Source organism: Carassius carassius, chromosome 20, assembly GCF_963082965.1.
Source record: "Carassius carassius chromosome 20, fCarCar2.1, whole genome shotgun sequence".
Taxonomy (NCBI): Eukaryota; Metazoa; Chordata; class Actinopteri; order Cypriniformes; family Cyprinidae; genus Carassius; species Carassius carassius.
Window position 1 is genome coordinate 11,803,443 of NC_081774.1, and position 22,636 is coordinate 11,826,078.

General features: G+C 36.8%; 1 protein-coding gene across 3 annotated transcripts in view; it reads right to left on the minus strand.

Annotated features, from left to right (window-relative positions):
• Positions 1-22,636, minus strand: part of LOC132096346 (astrotactin-1-like) — a 295,271-nt gene that overhangs the window by 71,974 nt on the left and 200,661 nt on the right. For all 3 annotated transcript variants that reach the window (XM_059501638.1, XM_059501637.1, XM_059501636.1), the window contains 2 exons: positions 21,242-21,346; positions 19,247-19,435 (listed from right to left, as the gene is read on the minus strand). In XM_059501638.1, the coding sequence (XP_059357621.1) occupies positions 19,247-19,435; positions 21,242-21,346 (294 nt within the window). The remainder of the gene's footprint in view (positions 1-19,246; positions 19,436-21,241; positions 21,347-22,636) is intronic.

A 22,636-nucleotide genomic window follows, 5' to 3' on the forward strand; every position in this document is an offset into this window, starting at 1 on the left:
ATAGTTCATATACATGTATGTGGGACTAGTACTTAGTATATATGCAAGCGTGTTTCATATGTGTGCGTGAATGGAGTTTGATTTAAGCCCTAAACGGGGCCTCATACTTATACACTGGCCGGGAAGCCGGTCGCGTTCATTCACAACTTGCGCCATGATGTCAGTTTGTAATGATATGCTAAAGCGTTACCTGCGGTGTCAACCCCCCTCCTTCCTGCAACCAATCAACGTGCCCCTCATTTGCATTATTATAATGACCGTCCACGACAGCCAAAATATCGCATCAGATCTTTTAATCAATTGGCATTTTTTCTTTGCTGAAACAAAGCATTAATTATTTATTTTATTTGTATATATATATATATATATATATATATATATAAATCAACAACAATGACTTCAGACTTTTGAACAGTGTAGTGTATACTTCAGTTGATTTTCTATGCTACAACAGTTTGTGCTACACTCCAGTGACCGTCTAGTTCTCTTGAGAATTCTTGTCAATTATGTATGACAACACTGGGTATGAATTAATCCTCAACACTTTTACTGAAATGTTGTAAAACTGTGCTAAAATTCAAATTCAAGAAGCCATTTAGCTTTAGTATAATCGCTGCATAGATTAAATTATAGTTCTGGCACCCTGGAAAAGTGCTGTTTTGGATTAGTGCTTCACACAAATTGAGCTAAAAATGAGCAGGTTGAAACACCACATTTCAAAAACACTGAACCTTTTTTTCACAGGCAACTCCAATTTAAGCTGTTCTTTATTTTCTAAAGCTCAACTACTTTCATTTCTAACACACAAAGAAAAAGTCCAAACTGAACAATGATCATAAATGTATAAGACCATCAACAACTAAATATTTATTCAATTTAAACTTCTTTCGCTTTATAATTATTTTCATGAATTTGAACATAAAAAAAGATTGAATTGAAAGGTCTGACAACAGATAACCCTGTTTAAACCACAATTATGTTGACTTTTATCTGCAAAACGTTTTGAGCCACCACCTTACTTTCAGAAAAAGTTCATGACAACACAACAAAATTCACAGAATTAGGATTTTGACAAACTGATCAATCAGAGTAAATGGCTTCAGACTCACTTTAACGTTTACTTGTGCCCTTCAAAGGGAAGTCCAGCAGACTGACTTTCAGCTAGACACTTTTCAAAATATCATTCACAGAACAGGGCGTTAAAATAGACAAAGACTGACTGATCATTATGTCAGAAACGATAACAAGTCACAACAAGACAACACTGTAGCCGCACTGAGTTGTACATGATAATTAACTCAAATGATATATAGGGAATTTTAATAATTAATCAGGAATATGATTAATATATATATATATCTCATATGACAGTTACATTAAAATTATTGAAGATTAAAAATAGGTCAATTGTATATATCAATAACCCATTACAAGGCACTGTAATTTATGCATTAATATGTCAATATTCCATTCTTCATATCAATTATAGTGATATTTCTTACTGTAAATTACCGCAAATCAAACAGTGGTTTGTCCAGCAAACGGCCGTAAGATTAACTTATCAACTTTCAATAAAGTTATCACTTCTTATAATTCAAGGAAAAATATTCTCTGGCCATGAAAAAATTATCCTATCATTATGAAATTTTAGTTACTAAAAAGTAAAGAGCTTGTAGCTAAAGATCAGACATTTCATTTACTCTTGATGTGAGCGTTTTAGACAGAGGCAATCATGAATATATATTGGTTTTTTAATAATTGAACTAATAATGCATCAAACTACAAATCACACAGAGTAAATACGCGTACGACAATACAGACAGTAAACTTTGTACAAGACATAACGGAATCCAAATGAGGGAGAGAGAGAGAGAGAATGAGTGAGAGAGGATGAGAGAGAGAGATGAGAGAATAGGCGCGATCACAGAATAAGCTCAGTTATGCAAACTCACAGACAGTAACTCTTGAAAGACAACAACGAATCAAATCACCTTGAAAAGGTAATAGACAAACTTTAAGCAGCATTTAAATCTCCATAGAGACTGATACTTGCATGTGGTCTCTTTGTGACTCGCCAGACCAGCGTGCATGTGTGTGCGTGGTCCTTTGTAGCTAGGCGTGTTCTTTCGTGTCTTCCGGGGCTGCTGCGGAATCGCGCGATATTTGAAAGGTCCAACAAACGTAATGATTCAGAACTCGTCTTCCTCATGTAGAGAGGAACTTAGTAAGTAAAATAAATGAAAACAACGGAGATGAAAGCTCCCGAAGGAGCCATGAGAACGGCTGTTCTCTCAGCCGCCGTGCTGAGAGGGACCAGACAGGGACAAGAGAGCGAAGAAAGAGCAAGAACAAACAAGACAGGGAGGAACTTCCTGGGTCAGTTCTACTTATGGAGTGACTGGTTCACGCCTCTGTTAGCACGAACAACCAATGAATGTCCGCGATCTGAAGCGGGAAAAAGTTCCTTTGTCTCTGGGAAAACAAAGGATTTAAATCTCCATAGAGACTGATACTTGCATGTGGTCTCTTTGTGACTCGCCAGACCAGCGTGCATGTGTGTGCGTGGTCCTTTGTAGCTAGGTGTGTTCTTTCGTGTCTTCCGGGGCTGCTGTGGAATCGCGCGATATTGGAAAGGTCCAACAAACGTAATGATTCAGAATTCGTCTTCCTCATGTAGAGAGGAACTTAGTAAGTAAAATATATGAAAACAACGGAGATGAAAGCTCCCGAAGGAGCCATGAGAACGGCTGTTCTCTCAGCCGCCGTGCTGAGAGGGACCAGACAGGGACAAGAGAGCGAAGAAAGAGCAAGAACAAACAAGACAGGGAGGAACTTCCTGGGTCAGTTCTGCTTATGGAGTGACTGGTTCACGCCTCTGTTAGCACGAACAACCAATGAATGTCCGCGATCTGAAGCGGGAAAAAGTTCCTTTGTCTCTGGGAAAACACCCACTCTAATAAGTTCTGGCTTATCAGATTTCAGCAGTGATATTCTAGCAAATTCGTAATTCCAGATTAATACATTTTACAAACCTTTCCTATAGGTGGATAGTTCGGTCACAACATGACAATTCCACAGATACCAAAAATGACATATATAACTGATAGAAACACGACGTTACATTCATATGCAGAATTACACACATTTAAAGTTTGATTAACACACGATAAAATTGCAGATATTCCAATTTATATGGAAAACATCTAATGCACCAAAAAGGCAGTGTCAGTGATCTGGCTTTGCTGTTCTGTCAGTTAGGTCATAAAGTTTTACGACCTGGTCAGGGGGGTAGGGTTACAACTCATGATACTACAACCCGAATTCCGGAAAAGTTGGGACGTTTTTTAAATTTTAATAAAATGAAAACTAAAAGACTTTCAAATCACATGAGCCAATATTTTATTCACAATAGAACATAGATAACATAGCAAATGTTTAAACTGAGAAAGTTTACAATTTTATGCACAAAATGAGCTCATTTCAATTTTGATTTCTGCTACAGGTCTCAAAATAGTTGGGACGGGGCATGTTTACCATGGTGTAGCATCTCCTTTTCTTTTCAAAACAGTTTGAAGACGTCTGGGCATTGAGGCTATGAGTTGCTGGAGTTTTGCTGTTGGAATTTGGTCCCATTCTTGCCTTATATAGATTTCCCGCTGCTGAAGAGTTCGTGGTCGTCTTTGACGTATTTTTGTGACAATGCAAAACCACATACTGCAGCTATAACAACAGTATGGCTTCGTCGTAGAAGAGTCCGGGTGCTAACCTGGCCTGCCTGCAGTCCAGATCTTTCACCTATAGAGAACATTTGGCACATCATCAAACGTTCTCTATAGGTGAAAGATCTGGACTGCAGGCAGGCCAGGTTAGCACCCGGACTCTTCTACGACGAAGCCATGCTGTTGTTATAGCTGCAGTATGTGGTTTTGCATTGTCCTGCTGAAATAAACAAGGCCTTCCCTGAAATAGACGTTGTTTGGAGGGAAGCATATGTTGCTCTAAAACCTTTATATACCTTTCAGCATTCACAGAGCCTTCCAAAACATGCAAGCTGCCCATACCGTATGCACTTATGCACCCCCATACCATCAGAGATGCTGGCTTTGGAACTGAACGCTGATAACATGCTGGAAGGTCTCCCTCCTCTTTAGCCCGGAGGACACGGCGTCCGTGATTTCCAACAAGAATGTCAAATTTGGACTCGTGTGACCATAAAACACTATTCCACTTTGAAATAGTCCATTTTAAATGAGCCTTGGCCCACAGGACACGACGGCGCTTCTGGACCATGTTCACATATGGCTTCCTTTTTGCATGATAGAGCTTTAGTTGGCATCTGCTGATGGCACGGCGGATTGTGTTTACCGACAGTGGTTTCTGAAAGTATTCCTGGGCCCATTTAGTAATGTCATTGACACAATCATGCAGATGAGTGATGCAGTGTCGTCTGAGAGCCCGAAGACCACGGGCATCCAATAAAGGTCTCCGGCCTTGTCCCTTACGCACAGAGATTTCTCCAGTTTCTCTGAATCTTTTGATGATGTTATGCACTGTAGATGATGAGATTTGCAAAGCCTTTGCAATTTGACGTTGAGGTACATTGTTTTTAAACTTTTCCACAATTTTTTTACGCAGTCTTTCACAGATTGGAGAGCCTCTGCCCATCTTTACTTCTGAGAGACTCTGCTTCTCTAAGACAAAGCTTTTATAGCTAATCATGTTACAGACCTGATATCAATTAACTTAATTAATCACTAGATGTTCTCCCAGCTGAATCTTTTCAAAACTGCTTGCTTTTTTAGCCATTTGTTGCCCCCGTGCTTTTTTGAGACCTGTAGCAGGCCTTAAATTTTAAATGAGCTAATTAAGTGGATAAAAGTGTAACATTTCTCAGTTTAAACATTTGCTACGTTATCTATGTTCTATTGTGAATAAAATATTGGCTCATGTGATTTGAAATTCCTTTAGTTTTCATTTTATTAAAATTTAAAAAACGTCCCAACTTTTCCGGAATTCGGGTTGTATTTGAGAACATTAAAATTAGGAGAAACATTTCCAATTTACAAGTCAGCAACTTATAATCCTCGCATAACAGGATTAACCATTTTATGCAACACACAAACCTATTCAAATTACATATTATTAAGGACTTACTGTACATAAAGAGCATAAAGAAAGGTGTGTGTGTGCTTATGTGTGTGTGTGTGTGTGTGTGTGTGTGTGTGTGTGTGTGTGTGTGTGTGTGTTGTGGAATGTGTTTCGTTTCTCCTTTGAGGCAGCTCACGTGACTGTGGAATTTCTCGTCCAGAGTGTCGTAAATAATTTAAATCCAGCCAGGCTGGCGCCAGGCCAGGCATTTAGTTTAGAGAGAGTTGGGTTTATATGCCTGAATTCAAAATCTACAAGCTTTGGGTTTGCATTGTTTTAGATTCAACGAACCGTGATTCATTAGTTCAGAACCAATGAATCGATGAACTGCACATCCGTTACAACACTCAGAACAGTGCATGGAGAGACAGGAACCATTGTGAAGCTACAGTACTAGACTATTTTGATTTTAGCAATGTAGGACTGGCACAGATAACATTTACAATTCAAAACTGCAACATAGACGTCAAACGTTCCCATCAGTGGATTATGTTGCCTTCTGAATATCAAATTATGCTGTAAATAAATACATTTAAGATAACTAACACGGAAAGTAGTTCATTTGTTCTGTGGGGAGATAAGCATGTCTAAGATTTGAAAATGTAAGTCCTGCGATATCCATAAATTAAAGGTCACGATAATCTTAAAGTCTTTTTTTTTTGTTATAGATACAACATTACAGTGCTTAGTTTACCCCCCCCCCCCCCCGCCAAAAAAAAAAGATTAAATTATATTATCATCATGTTCCAAACTCTCATGACTTCATTTCTTCTGTTAAACACAAAAGGAGAGGCTTTGCAAAATGTATGTGCTGCTCTTTTCCGTAACAAGTGAACAATGAACAATAGGTTTCGAGTTAAAAAATGCATACTGTATATAATAATGAAAAAACTTCAATTTCAATTTGTTCCTCATGATAAAGCTAATATAAGTGTTCAGAAGACATGTAAAAGCCATGTGCCTTATGAATTATTTAGCTTTTATATAATTTCTGAAGCTTTTAGTAACAATCCACTTCCACTGTATGGAAAACAGCAGTATAAACATTCGGCTTAACATCTTTGCTACTCCAAATATGCAAGTCATACAGGTTTGCAACATGATGGTGAGTAAATTATGAACTTTTCATTTTCTGTAAACTATCCCTTCAAAGCAAACAAAATACACATGACATCTTTCAAATACCAGATTTGCATGAATGCAATTTACATTTTTGCATAACGCATAATTAGGTAATCAGCTGAGTCACAATGTCATCAAAGACCCCATGGCTTTTTGCAGCTGACAGCTATCTGTCAGAAAGCAGAGATTGGCAGTGAAAGGGATGGGTGCGCTCTATCACTAGATCTAATGAAATCAGTTGGCATCACCCTGAGCTCTGAAATATGACACCCACTCTCACGCGGCCATTAACACCAGCTGTGTGTTGGCTGGTACTGAAGCTGATCAACGCTTTGACACATGCACATCCCACACACACAAAAAAGACTCACATGTATGCAAATGAAGAAGCATGAAGTCAGTTGGGTGTTATGGGCTAGTGAAAGTGCAGTGTTGCAATATCAGGTATAATAATTATGCTATATGAATTATTATTTAAGCATATTCTGACATAACAGAGGTTCTTAATATGGGACGCTGGGACTGGACAGTATCACCTGAAGCACATTAAAACTGTCCCATTACTAAATGAGGCTGCAGTACCGACAATGAACAGAAGAGGGCAATTTAGCTGCATCGAAGCACAAAATGAAGGTGAAGCCAAAAAAAAAAATTCTTGATCTTTCTTTTCTTCCACTTTTCCCCCTCTTTTTTTTCTCAGCGACTACCGCTTACTGCCAGTTGCAGTCCTGTTTTTATTGCTCTGTATTAATTAGGACATCCATTAGGTGGCTTAAGTCAGACACAAAGATATAAATCCCCTTGTTAATTTGGAAAGAAGAATCAGCAGCGCTCATTATGATTAAATTAGCAGAGATACGCCGGGTGGCTAGACCTTTCTGACATGATTGTGATCATCAGCTCCAAACATCGGACGGCAGTTTCCCTTTAACCTCTATTAGCATTCTGTACCTAATCTCCGATTTATCACTGGTCTATTTAATCACCATAATGATGCTATATAATTTACACAATCATTTTTTATACAGTATTTCAAATCTTTTGCACTGTGAAAACACCATATGCTATATTAAATCATATTTGAACATCTTGAATGTGTTTGACTGCATCCTAGCATTGATTTAACCACTCATGAACTTATATGGAGGCATATTTCTTGGGACCCCCAAGATGAGAATGCTGTTTACAGCTTGCACATTGTTCCTTGAGATTGCCTTATGTGAGCATTGCCGTTATACCATACAGCCATGCAAACCAATTACTGGACCAAAGGACCCCCTTGAGTTGGCTGGCAATACCATTACAGATCCCCCACCATGTGTAACAGTTGGTTATTGTGGGGATCTTTGGACTTCCTCTGCACATAAACCAGTCCAGATGTTGAAAAGCGTGTGGAAGATGACCTATCATACCATATTACGTTTTCCATTTGGGTCCAGGTTTGAGTCAGGTTATGAGATTTTGCGATTTTGCGATTTGGCCTCAGAGCCAAGAGGTTTCTGAATGGCAGCACTGCCATCAATTCTAGATCACAATGTAGTTTTTTGTTAAGACAAGGTCACAAAGTTGCTGAGTGAATTTGTAGAAATTCTAAGGCTACGGTGACATTTAGCAGCTATCTGGTGTAGTGTCCTTCTGTTGAACTCAGCAAGAGTCATCTTGTAGCCACAGGTCTGGTTTCCTGATGCAGTTTATATGTTTGGCATATGATGTAATTATTTCTGAGACTCTTCTTCTTATCTCTTTTGAAATTAAATAGTGCTGCTCGTCTCTGTTCTTTAAAGCTGCTGATTACCAATCAATCCAATATGATTCGCCTTTGAAGCTGCATTTACGACAGTAAATAAGTTACTTCAAAACACTTTTTGTCTGCACTTTTTTTCTATTTGCATATTTACTTTTTATTTTATTTATTTATTTATTTTTATGGGAAAGGACTTAACCTTAATGAAAACCTAAAGTTATAGTTTGACTACTTTCCCATCATAATAGAAATGCTGCTGTATTATTTTATGAAAGCCCATTTCCACGACACCATGCATGATATACATAGCCATATTTAAGATGATTTGTGATGAAATGTGAATTTTCTAACGTAAAATTTTTTTTTTAATTAAGCCATAAAAAGTAAAAACTTTGACAAAGATGTACAACTGACAAAAAAATAAAAAATTATTAGATTCTGATTTGAAATTGACAATTTTATAAATAAAAAATAACAAATGAGCTGTTAAAACAATTAGATAAAAAAAATAAAATCTAAAATCCTCACAGTTATTAACTTCCTTACAGGAAAGAAAAGTTTCTGAAATATAGCAAGACAAAAGAAGAAGAAGAAAAAAAGTCGTTTTTTAAAGCTATGTCTTTCATCAATTAGCTGAGTAGCAATGGCTTATATAAATTATTTGTTTCGTGCAGTCTCCTGCTCTTTAATCTTACCTTTCAATACTGTCTTATTTCACACATTTTAAAGCATCTTTTTGCCTAGAGGAGCAGAAGAATGCCAATGGAAATCCATTTTCACAGTGCAATGGTTGAACTGGTGAACTATGGATTAGTGTCAGCCAATCACAGAACTGGATTGTGTTGATAAGACACACTTCAAAGCACTACTGGCCTTGATAAAAAGCCCTGCACACTTTGCTCATCGCTCTTCATTTAGCACAGCAAATCAAGCATCCCGAAATAAACACGCACAGGATCTCTCTCTCTCTCTCTCTCTCTCACACACACACACACACACACACACATTGACAATGCAATATGTAAAATGGCAATGTATTTTTGTATTTAAATTTACATTTACCCATACCATATCGGGAACATTTAGTGCAAAATTAAAATGAAATTAAATTATATAATTTAAATTAGCCATTTTCTACACTAGTTTTAATATGCCAAATGTGCTACCTATATGCTTCCATACACCACACCACACACGGTAGATTTTTTTTAGCTCATAAACTGCAGTTAATACAATATTTAGCAACTATAAAAAAGATTAAGTTATTCTTCCTTTGCTTCAGTATAGAAGAGGAATGTTTTTCCACACCACACTGTGGCATAGATGAATATTATAGCTCAAATAATTTGACATCTAATTAAAATAAGTGCTGCCAGAATAAATAAATAATAATGAATAAATATGTCTCAAACACATTCACACAATTTCTGTATTCAAACAAAGGCAAGTAAAAACCAAACATGACTTACTGTACAGCCGATTACAATCTAAAAAAAAAAAAAATTGTGATTGCTGATTGTCTACCCATTATGCATAAAATAATAACATACAATGTCACACTCAAAACCAGATTATGTATATCTAAAGATTCTCTATCTGAGATGTTTGCTTCATTAATTCATGATGCTGAGTCATCCTAAAGTTTGGGGAATCTTGTTAAATCTCCATATTTCTTAAAAGTGATTTGGAGCAAAGCCTATATACCATCTGTGGTCTAACAGTCAAAACAACACTGAAAATGTGATCTGTGGCTCATCTGTTCATATACATTAACTAGACTGAGAGAGAGGAGGAACTGGGTGATCATAAATTCAGCAATACAGGAATTCAAATGCCAAGGACTAATCCGTTCTTTCTTTGCACGTTTTGAGAGAAACGTGAGGGCTCCAGGTGGTTTTGCTCTTCAGCTGAAGGAGAATCTGAATTATCTCTGGCTAAAGGTTAGGACCTCTAACTAATGCTCCTTCACTAAACCTCGGTCCACTTCTCTCTTCTCTTCAGGAGCACTAATAAGATCAACGGGGAAATAGGTGATGTCAAAAAAAGAAAAGAAAAATCCATTGCTCAGAATAAAATTACCAAAGTTTTCTTTTGGGAACAACCTCTAGGCTTTTTAAACTCCTCATTCAGAACTACTCTGATCTTTTCTTGTGGTTTAAATCTTATAATATGTAATACCATCAATGGACCACTGGTCTTTACAGATGAAAAAGGGATTTTTCATCAACTTTATCTTTTTAAAAGGGCCAGCAAATGGACAAATATCACACAAAACAGGCATGAGTGGAGATTTAAGATGTTCAGATTCTTTTAAGCCTGAAACGAGTGATGATCTCATGGCTGAAATGCTTCTCCCTAAGGTCGATTAAGTCATCAGGAACAAGACAGATTTATATTTAGCTGTAGTTTAACTCTGCGCGCTCTCATTCCCAGATAAGGGCAATATCAAGATTGATTGTTGACTGACACACAGAAAAAGGACTTACAATGTGTGTCTTGAAGCTTCAGGAGCTGAAGAACTGAGGAAAATATCCCTCCTTTGTGGTTCTCATACGGGTCCACAGCTACTGACATTTACTGATCCCTTTCTCTTCTCCTCTCATCATTGATCATTTCCTGTCCTTCTTCTCTTCTTCTCTCCTTAAAAATGTTTTTTTACTTAGCTAACAATGTGATGCCTAAGTATTATATATGAATGTATCCGCAAAAGGGGGTGGGTTTGGGTACAGCAACAGTCAAGGGGTTTGGGGGCAGCAACAGTCAAGACTCAAACATGCATCACCTGTGCGAGCGCCCTGGAGCATGTACACTAACCGATTACACAGGACATGACTAGTATGATTGTTCTGATGTTGAAAAATTTCCATTCTGCCAACCATATTCATGAAACATAAGCAGAACAAATGTCTATGTAAATCAGCTTCATGAATCACCGCTCATTAATCCATTCATACCTAAATAGTCACATTCAGTTTAATGGGAGAATTTACACACAAATGGTTTTATGCATGATGCACACAGAAATTTGTTCCGCTCTGTCTTTTCGATGACCCAGCTCGCCTAATGTGAACTTGCTTTTGCAACGCATTGATATCAGCCTTACAATTTTGTATGATAAGCCAAAAATCTGAGACTACCACTGAACCCAACTGATATCTGAATTGTGATATTCTGTAAACCCCAATGAAGATGTTCAGTGAGTGAAGACATCTGTTTCCCTTTGATTTGAATTGTTTTACAGCAGAGCACCCAGAGCTCATTCATCAAGCTCCTGCACTACTGCAGGCATTGAGCACCTGCCCTGCAGAGGTGCAGCTCCAGGGAGCTCTTTTATGGCAGCTCAGGCCAAAAGAGCAGCTCTACACTCCTTCAATCTTTTAATCAGCTTGCTCTCTCTTTCTCTCCCTGATTTTTTTTTAAGAATTCAGTCTAACATGCTGATTTGCTGCTCAGTTATTTTTTACTATTATCAGCGATCGATTTATAATAATGGTTCTTATTATTAATGTGCTATATATTGAAATATTTTCTGTAAATTATGTAAATATATACACAATATCACAGCACTGGTGAAAACAGAATTGGTGAGACTTTGTTCAAAAACATTAAAAAGGTATTTCTTCCTTTTGACCAGTATTATATCCATATATTATATAATACTAAACATTGTTTTCTCTTCCTTGCATGCATCTCCCCCACCATGAAACACATCATCAGACAGTGGGTAAGAATCTCATCCTTACCCAAGTTTCCTGATCCCATTCTCCCCTCTTTCAATCCTACACCCTCAGGCACTTAGTGCTCACTGCAGTGGTGGGTCGTTCTTGGCCGTTACCCTCCCACTTTGCTGTCATACAGGGCATGTAATGGGAGAAAAATGCAAGTGAGAGAAAAAAGAGAGTAAGAGAGAAGTACAAGTCATGTAGGAGATGGAGGAGGTGGGAGCATGGCTGTCAGAAAAACTATTCTTGAGTTGTTTTGTGCCATTTTCAGCACAGCTTGTCTGTAAAATCTATATTTCATCTCTTAAATTCAGAATTTTATGATGCTGAGTTGATCCTGCTATCAATAATGTATTGATCATCAAATCATATCTTATACTCTTAGTATTGCTTATCCCCAAAAAGCCATTTTACAGGTATATCTCAGTGAATCTTTCAAGAGTATTGGAGGAGACACTGCAATAAAGTTTAAATACTTATTTGACATAAAAGTTTGGAGAGAAACAATCTGATCTGTAAACTGTAAAGCTGCACTCTCTGTAATTTTATTTAAGTTTTCAAAACCAAAGATGCTTTAAAAATGCAGAAATTAGCCTCAGTTCATTCTTCTCTTTTGGACACTATAGAGTATTCAGGCAGTGCTTCTATCAGTTGAGTGCACATTATAACAGAACAGAGAAAGCTATCTGATTCAAAAGAGAAAGAGTCCTAAAAGACTTACTGTTTATTAAAAATGGCATTTAGAACTGGATGAATGCTCCATTTGCTGGTATGATACACAGGTTTCAATTTGCCTCTTCACATTCAAAACTAAATGAATGCTAACCTTACACACAAAAACTCTTCCTCACACAAGGAGGAAAGAAAAATATTAATCTATTTTAAACTCTCAAAAGTTATATATAATACAATTAGAATTAAATAGTTCAAAGAAGTAACACATTTAATAAGAGTTTGAAAAACAGTGACATTCCCATCTGTATGATTTTTTATTTTTTATTTTTTTGCTGAGGCATCATTCCAACATTTTAATTTCCTCCAGTCAGTCTGTGAATATTCATAATCTGTGTGGTCGACATTTCCCCCCAAACATTCAAAAATGATTAGGTGGCAGACTTCAGCTCCGGAAAGGTTTGTGCTGTTTGGGGCAAGGGTACTAATATGGTTTACCAGCCGAGTCTCCAGAGAGCTCATTACCCGTTCCCAAAGAGCAGGATCTTTAGCTGGGTCACAGGGGGTATTAAAATCCTTTCCTGAATCTGTTCTCTGCCTCACAGCAGTCCACAAGCACCTGCCTAACACCCAGCATCTGCATTCAACCTGCATTCTCAGAAACGCTGACATGGACTCAGGGGGTCATGATCACAAATCGACACTAATTTACACCCAAGTGTCAATGCCATTGAATGAAACTAATTAATATTTAATATTCAAAAACCAATTAATATATATATATATATATATAAAAACAGGTGAAATAACAGTTCACGTTGGTTTCAGTGCTGCGTTTAGTGCTGTGATAGTGTCCGTTGCCATGTCAGAGGCTAGCAAAATGAAGAATAATGGAGTTTTCAGGTAGGCAGAAAAACTGATTTAAAGCCATCCGTCAGAAGAGCTAACGTTCTTGTGAACTGCAAGGGTGATGTCCTTGGAAAGAAGGCAAAGTGGCCGTTTTGACCAAGGGAAACCATATTCTTGGAGTTATCAAGCTGAAACAGCAGCGAGGGGAGAGCTATTATTTATCTGACTTTACCTAAGATACCAAAACTACCAATGTGAAGACAGATGGCTTGGAATGGCCGTATCAACAAAACTGCAAGCATTTATAAGTTATTACATTCATATTTGAATGTTTTGGGCTACTTGGAAATCAAGATAAAACTAATGTTGTGTAGAATTGGGTTTCATGCAGTGTATCTTAATCAGGCACTCATTAACATACACATACTGTTTAACCTTTGCCACTTTTCAACGAAAATGCTTTGAAATACAAACAACACTAGACCCCATTTTTCAAAATATCTTCTTTAGTGTTCCAAAGGAAAAATAAACTAATACTGCGTTGGGATCAAATATGAAGGTGAATAAATAATGGCAACTTTTATTTTTGGACGAATCATCCCTTTTAAGGGACTGTGTGTATAGAGTATACAGAGGCTTCCTGTCCTGTCCTGAGGCTTTTGTCTATACTGCCTCAAAGTTCTGTGTTTTGTGTTTTTAGTACTTTTAGTACTTTAAGTACTTTGGGTAACACTTTATTATAGGGAACATTTCTCACTAATAATTAGTTGCTTGCAAATTGTACACAGAGCGCTGTAAGAAGAAAGCTCAGTCCATACTTGGTGACATTCATCACCCATCTCGCTCACTTTTGAAGCCCAGACACAAAACCTACAGCCTGAGACATATAAGAGCGGACAGTATCATCACACATAAAACATGCTTCTATAACAGCTTTTATCCAGTAGTGGTGAAACTAATGGCTAATTCATAGAAATAGGGCATGTATGGTATTTATGGCTAGCAAGCACTGGTGCACTGTGGTTATTTATTCATTAATTAATTTATTTGTATATAGTTTTGACTTCTAAGGGTCTTAAACAATTGATCTTAAACATTTTACCAGACTATGAATAAAAAAAAAGAATTATATTTTGAGGTCAAGTTACACTGAGAGAATTGACTGCACCTATAATTACCGGATGGGATAGAAGGCAGAAAGTGAGTAGATTTGTTCTAAAGATAAATCAGCTCTTACAACAAGGTCATTAACATTAAGAGGATGTTTGAATATAATTCACTGAAGACATTACGAGGAATAGATATCGAGTTGAAGATGTGCCAGTGATAAGGATCAAATAATTTTCAATTTAGGAAAGATTTCAATTTAGTCTTTAATTTTGACATGTCTACAGGAATAAATAAATACATAAATACATTTTGCTGGCTTCCTGTGTGTAAAGTTGAAAAACTTCTTCTAGTTTCTTATGATGGATGGGTTAGACATGTACAGTATGTGGTCTTTATTGCCAGTTTAACACTTGAAAACATGAAGTTTACAACTGCCATTTGTCTTTTTTTATGATAGCCTAATTAGTGGTTAAATGTATTTAATAGAATGTTTGGATGTTAATGTGCATCTCATGAAGATCCAAATGTAGCAGAATAAATGTGAATATCATAAAAGGTTTTTTTTTTCACACCTGTAGGTACATATCCCACAATGAGAGATCCATGAACAATCACCATTGTGGCCTTAAGCAAGGCACTTAAGCTCAGCTTGCTCCAGTGTAATAATAAATGTACTGTCCAAAGTTGCTTTGCATAAATTATTAGCTAAATGATAAATTAGAGGCACATTAATGCACTAAAACTTACTCTTCCCTGCTGAAAAGACTAGCATATATTTCCATACTTGTCTAGGCTGATCTATGCTTGATAGTGCTGAGATGGTGAACCAAGTCAACCAAGTTAGTCTTGTTGGTTAAAATAGTTCAGAAGCTTTCAGAAGTTCAGAAAGCATAACCAAGAAAAACACATTGACATTTTCTCAATCCAGTCACAAATAATGTAGTTGCATGTAACACAAATAAAGTAACAGAGACATAGAAAAGAATACAATGACTTGGACATTTGCCCAATCCAGTCACAAATAATGCAGTTGTCTATAACACAAATTAAGTAATAAGGACATAGTAAAGAATACATATGGGACAAATACACAATGCTATTAAGTGATAGTGTTGATTAAACAAATATTTTTTTAAGCTTTGACTTAAATTCACTGAAAGAGGTAACTGTTCTGAGTGCCAAGGGGAGCGAGTTCCAAAGTTTGGGTGCCGTGGCAGAATAGGACCTGCAGCCCATTGAAGATAAGCAGAACCTAGGCACACAAAGATCTGAACTAGAAGACTGGAGTGAGCGAAAAGGAATATAGGAAGAGAAAACTCACTGACATATGAAGATAAGGAGGCCATTGATTGGGTCTGGCTGACAAGCAGTATATATCTGGATTTCATCAGCGTAACAATGATAGTTCAAACCATGGCGACTAATTATTTGGCCAAGAGAGTGAATGTAGATGATGAATAATAATGGTCAGAGAACTGAACCCTGAGGAACACCCTGTTTGAGTGAGAGATTTGGAACTGTGCAGTGAGATGTATGTATTAACTATCTATATGAGGAGAACCAGGATAATGCACAGCCTGAAATGCCAAACTCTGCGAGAGACTGATATCTTACTGTATGACAAACAGTATCAAAAGCTGAGATGAGGTGAAGTAATAAAATAATTGACAAACTGTCAGTCACCAGAGAGTAAAAGATCATTGATGATCTTTATTAGAGCAGTTTCTGTACATTGCTGTAAGCAGAAACCAGACTGAAAAATATCAAAGAGATTGTTGTCCCAAGTCAAGCCCAGAGAGGGATCCAGTCTCTGAGTCAAGCCCAGAGAGGGTTTCAGACCCTGAGTCAAGCCCAGAGAGGGCTCCAGTACCAGATTCTAGGCAAGAGAGGATTCCAGTCCCCAATTTTAGCCCAGAGAGGGCTCCAGTCCTGGAGTCTAGCCAAAGAGGACTCTAGTCCCTGAGTTTAGCACAGAGAGGCTTCCAGTACCCGATTTTAGGCAAGAGAGGATTCCAGTCCCCAAGTTTAGCCCAGAGAGGGCTCCAGTCCCTGAGTCAAGCCCAGAGAGGGCACCAGCCCCTGAGTTTAGCCCAGAGAGGATTCCAGTTCCCGGATTTTAGGCCAGAGAGGATTCCAGTCCCCAAGTTTAGCCCAGAGAGGGCTCCAGTCCCCGAGTCTAGCCCAGAGAGTGCTCGAGTCTCTGAGTTTAGCTCAGAGAGGATTCCAGTCCCAGAGTTTAGCCCAGAGAGGGCTCCAGTCCCCGAGCCTAGCACAGAAAGGGCTCCATCCGGGGTCCACCCCCATCAGGGGTCCATCCGTAGAGGCTGGGTAGAGTGCCGATGGCAGGCTCCCCTAGCTCCCTGCTCTGGGTCTTGGCTAACACACTAGGCACAAAGTGGCAATGAGGTGTGAGACAGGGGCAGGGGCTAGCCACCTTGAATAGGAATTCAATTTCTGAATTAAATCGTTAATTATAGGTGGATTTGTCAAGGTAAAAAAAATGACTGGGTAGACTGAGTTTGGGCAGGCTGAGTTTCTCAAATATTCAGTTCCTCACCAATGGTAAGTCCATAAAGCATCTACCTTTCCCTGAAAGTGGTGCAAGAAAGTACAACACAAATCACCCGATTCATGTTGAATGATACTATAGTTTGGTGCCTGGATTAGTTTGTTTACCATGCTAAATAGTTCTTTAGGCCTATATTATTAGCTTTGTTAATGATACTGGAGATATAAGAAGAGCGGGCTGCATTAATGGGTAGGGCCTTGCAAATAATTGAATGTGATTTAGTGCTGTAGTTCACTGACAAGCTACTCAAAATCGCACTCATAATCATCAATGAATCGCAATTTTGCATAGCTTGTTAGTGAACTACTGCTCTGTGTAGTAAATGCCGCTCCATCTGAAAGCATGTGCTTGAGATTTATTACTAATCACATAACCGGCTTTACTGACGAGATGCTGATGAAAATTGCATTCAATTATTTGCACAGTCCTAGTACAAGGCAGTTTTAAAGTACTTAATATAGTCAGAATAAACAAGAAAATGGACAGTTATACATGTTTTCGTGAAGATACATTCATGCTGTCTACATTTTGCTTTCATAGCGCAAAGCTCTGCATTAAACCAAGTAGAGGAGAGAGACATGGCACAACAGACCTGGTCCTAATTGGAGAATACCGATCTAAGATGTTAGCAATAAGAGAATGGTACATATCATAAATCATAGATGGACAGGTACAATTTTAAACTTCAGGAATGGTTAATTGAATAAATTATTTTCAATGCAAAATATTAATCTCAGAAATAAACATGTTCTTTTTGACAGCCCTCAAATAATCAAACAAACTATTTAATGAATGTGAATTGCACATCTCACATAATTTATCTTGGAAAACCTTCTTCTGAGTGATTGTTTGACCTGACAAATTTGATCACATATGTTGATCTTTTCAAGAAAGATCATTACTGCTACCACTTGGCCTTTAACACAAAATGCTTTTAGCAGAATATGGACTACTCACAGACACATCAGATATAGATTTTCTAACCCCAACTAAAGACACTTGCACAAATGACACACAAAAGAGTGTTAGATTATCAAACTGAAGAGCACCCACAGCTTTTATTTTACTCTCATTTGCCTTGAAAATAGAAGAGTACAGACTGAGGCCTCTATGCCTTGTCAGATGACCTTGGTGCCTATTTCATAAAGAAATGTCTGTGTGGATCACAATGCACTTTTTCATGTTCATAGTGCTGCTATTTCATGAATGCCCAAAGCATTGCCGATAAACTAGCTATAAGCATAGAAAGCGAACCATCCTTGGCCAAGTCACTCTATAGACTGTCTAGGCCATCTCTAGTGATTCTTCTTCTGTTAGCGTCACACTTTTGTTGTCTTTACAAATAAGTTCCGTCCTAAATGACCTTGTACATATATATATATATATATATATATATATATATGGGCTCAGCTGAGTGGAGCTGAAGCATAAAAACTAGGTGAGCCTGCCCAGGGGCCTCCTGAGTGCGGAGCAGTGCTGGCCTGCATTCAGCTTTAGCCAGCCAGCCAGCCAGCCTTCTCACATCTGCCCTTGCCCCCTTTTATTGGCTGAACAGATGTGACCAACCTCCCAAGGGCTGTGTTGAGTTTTACTTCCTCAGCTCCTGTCCACATCCTCTCCAAAATGGATGTTACATTATGACAAAACCAAACTTTGGTTGCACCGGGCCAAACTCTCACAATATGCACATAACTAGACGATAGTTTATTTTTTAAATTGTTGTAATTATAATTTATTTAGCCATGTATAAATATTCAATTATTTACCTTTGCATAATTTATGGACAGGCAAAATATTTTTGCTCTGTTTATCTCCTCATAAAATTGAAAGGTTTATCGCCTCATAAAATAAAATAAAATAAAACGGTGCATCACAAAGAAGAAAAACATTAGTTCTCTTCTCAATCACTAACTATGGGTAAAACCAATGCGTGTTCATGCAGAAAACATGATTTATCAATAAGGTAACACGTATTCTATATTTAGATAATATTATTTAATATTAATCATATTTTCAACTAAGTAATTAAATTTATTGAAAAATAAATATTGTAGGGTCATTTTTATTTCTACTACTAAAACTACTACTACTATTAAATAAACAAGCGACCATTACAGAAGTCAGATTATTATTATTATTATTATAATAAATAAAATACATAATTTTAAAATAATTCTTACAACTTACAAACAAACATACACCTGTGCACAATATGCAACTTGTAAGCACATATTAGTGAATGAGATCCAACATATTATGATCTAAAGCAGCAAATTAAATATTTTAAATTAACATATATGTATAGCTTACCTTTGCTGATATCCTGGTATTCCAACCACAGCTGGCGCTGAACTTGCTTGTTGGGATACCATATGGTGCAGGATTCCTCAAAGCCATACACTGCCTCCTGGATAAAATGGTTGCCAAACTCTTTTAAAATGGACACAAAATCACTGCGCAAAGTGGCCCCATCCAATGAATGAACTGCTGAACTGAAGGCTGAAAAAAGGTAAAAGAATGAGTCATTTAGTTGTGTGAGAGATCACATCAAACTTTACATTACATTCCATTTCACTTCAGTCTTTAAATTAATCTTAATTAAAAGCTGAAGTTGCATTATAAATCAAACAAAAGATAAAATTCAAACTATGTTGAGCTGTGAAAATCGCAGTTTTATTACTGCATGCTTATTTTCAGTGCCTCTACAATACGCATTATAACTGGCTTTATAGTCCTTTTTTAATAAAGTTAAACATAATGCAGCGCACATGACAAAAAGAATGTTGGAAGAAAAAGAGTGAAAACATGATCTGTCAGCGCGTGAAATGTTATCTGGGGAAACAAGGGAAGGATAAACAACAAGCCCTTGCAAAGGTGTTGAATGCTTTTGTGTAGGCTGATGTCTGACCTTTTAAAAACTTTTATTATTATTGTTTTAGTTTTGTTTTTTCAATATCCATCAAAATAATTAAAATAAGCTTTTAGTCACAGAATTTACATTTCCCTGCAGTACTTTAGAATATAAAGTACTTGTTTACATGTACTTTTGCAAAAGTACTGAAGACCTCTGAAACTTTTGTCAGACAGTAGAACTGGTTTGCATGTTAACAAACTGTCGTTTTATAAAAATGTTTCATGTGGGTATTCACAGAATTCACAGAGAAACAATCCCTTATTTCAACACAATGTTTTCATATCTTGTACAAACTGAATAAATAAATAAAATAACATTTTGCAATAATAATACTTTTGCATTATTCCACTTCCTCTTATGACCTTCATGTCCATGTTTGTAAATTGACCTCAAGTTAGAAGATGCAGGAGAAGTTTAGGGGAAAAAGTGGGAAAACATTTTTAATTGAAAATGTAAAAACTCAACTTCTCAGTCATATGAAAAATGAATCCTTTAATGGTAATGGGACGTGAAGAGAGGGAACTGGTGCAAGCCAAATGAGAGCAAGGAAATCAAATTTTAAAGGCCATTCAGGCCATTCATTAACAGGGAGTATTTCTTATAAAACTGCACTTGGAATCTAACATCTGCTCATTGAACATACAGCGTTCATTAAACAAATGAAGTGAAGTCATTGAAACCAGATGAAGGCAAACATAAATAAATAACTAAATAAATACATAAATAAATAAATAATATTTTGCCTCTTCGAATGCTGTCTTTTGTCTTGCTTGAAGTTGAAGTGTGTCATTTCTGCACCACTACCAACCCAGAATAATAATTAAAAAAAAAAGGTTCCCTGAATATTCCACTGCCATTGGTCGGCCCAACAGATAGCCTCGGCCCCAAACTCACACCACTGGTTGAGTAAATGTTGGTCAGGATGAAGAGTACCGTTATGATAGCACCACAGTGTTTACAAAGAAATCAACATACAGATGGCTTTCTTATAGCTGTCTCTGAATATTAAGATGGGATAGTAAAAAATGGGATAGTCCGTGGGACATCATAGGGTCAGTTAGAATTTTTTGAAGCAACGAAAATACATTTTGGTACAAAAATAGCAAAAAATACTTTATTATGATATAATGATATGAACACCGATCCGAGCCAGATAATGAACAAAAGATTGACTCGTTCTCATGGACAGTATACCGTGCACACAGTTTTAATGGAGGGACTGAGAGCTCTCGGACTAAATCTAAAATATCTTAAACTGTGTTCCGAAGATGAACGGAGGTCTTACGGGTTTGGAACGACATGAGGGTGAGTTATTAAAGACATAATTTTCATTTTTCGATGAACTAACCCTTTAATACTTCCATGTAAATGGAAGATTGAGGGTGTTTTACCTTGGGAGAGGCTCCACTGATTGAGCTTCACATGGTACATAATGGACCGCAGCTTCCAGTGCTGGACCAGTGGATAACCAGTAACCTCACTGTAGTTTACCATACCTAAAATACACAGAAGATGAGAAACAGTCATGTTTTTGGGAGAGAAAAAAAATAAAAAATAAATAAATGAATGAAAGTTATTGTTCAACAAATTCATGGATTTCAAACAGAAACTGGAAGTTCTGGAAGGACAAATGTGTTCCTGAACCAAAAATAGCCAAAAATACATTGTATGGGTCAAAATGATTGATTTTTCTTTTATGCCAAAAATCACTAGGATATTTATTAAATATCATGTTCCATGAATATATTTTGTAAATGTCCTACTGTAAATATTTCAAAACTTAATTTTTGATTAGTAATATGCATTGCTAAGAAGTTCATTTGGACAACTTTAACTGGAAAATGGAAAAGCTTATTCATCAAATTTTAGATGAGGAATGAATTTTTTATTTCTCTTTAAAAAAAAAATTAAGTCCCTTATGACTGGTTTTGTGGTTCAGGGTCACAAATGTTGTAGAAACAATTTATCACTCAAAAATTGCTAGAAAATTTCAAAGAAATAACAGAATTAAGCATGAAATATTTAAGAAAGACTGAAACAGTATTTTCTTGTAAAATGTACTCCATCAAGCTTTGTTTTATTGATACTATATATATAATTTTTTTATTTTTTATTTTTTTTTTATTTTTTTTTTTACAGAGTAAAAGAGATTGTCCCTCGTTCAACAATATTTTTTACCCGTTTTCCTGGAAGAGAAAGATTGTAAATTTTATATTACTTCATAGCTTTTCAAGATTGTGTTAGCATATAGATAATCTCAAAGCTGACACACATGGACTAAAAGCGAGCAAACTTTAATTATAATTACACTGGCTCTTTAAAAATAAATGTACGTTTATGAAACTAACAAGGTCTGACTTGTGCTGTGTTGACTGCTGACGCTGAGTAAATGTGACTGTGAATCCCTTAATACACTGACAATCCCAGTATGAAATGATTTTTAGAATAGTGTTTGCTAATCTGAACCTGGCTCAATTGGGTACATTCTCTGCATTTTATGAGCGCATGACTGCATCGCTGCAAAGTGTACCCTGATCTGCTGTTGCTCGGAAATCACAGTGTTTGGATTACACAGAATGAAATGAGGCACAAAAAACAAACAGTTTTCTGTCAGTTCTAAAATGAGTCCTGAAAATGAAAGCACTGACTTGAAACTAAAATAATAATACAGGATTTCTGATACATTTCTACACACTGAGAATAAATCACACTTGCTAATATTGTAGGATTATCTTAAAGTACGAAAATGAAATTTGTTTTGTCAAAAGATAACAGTGTTTCCTAGA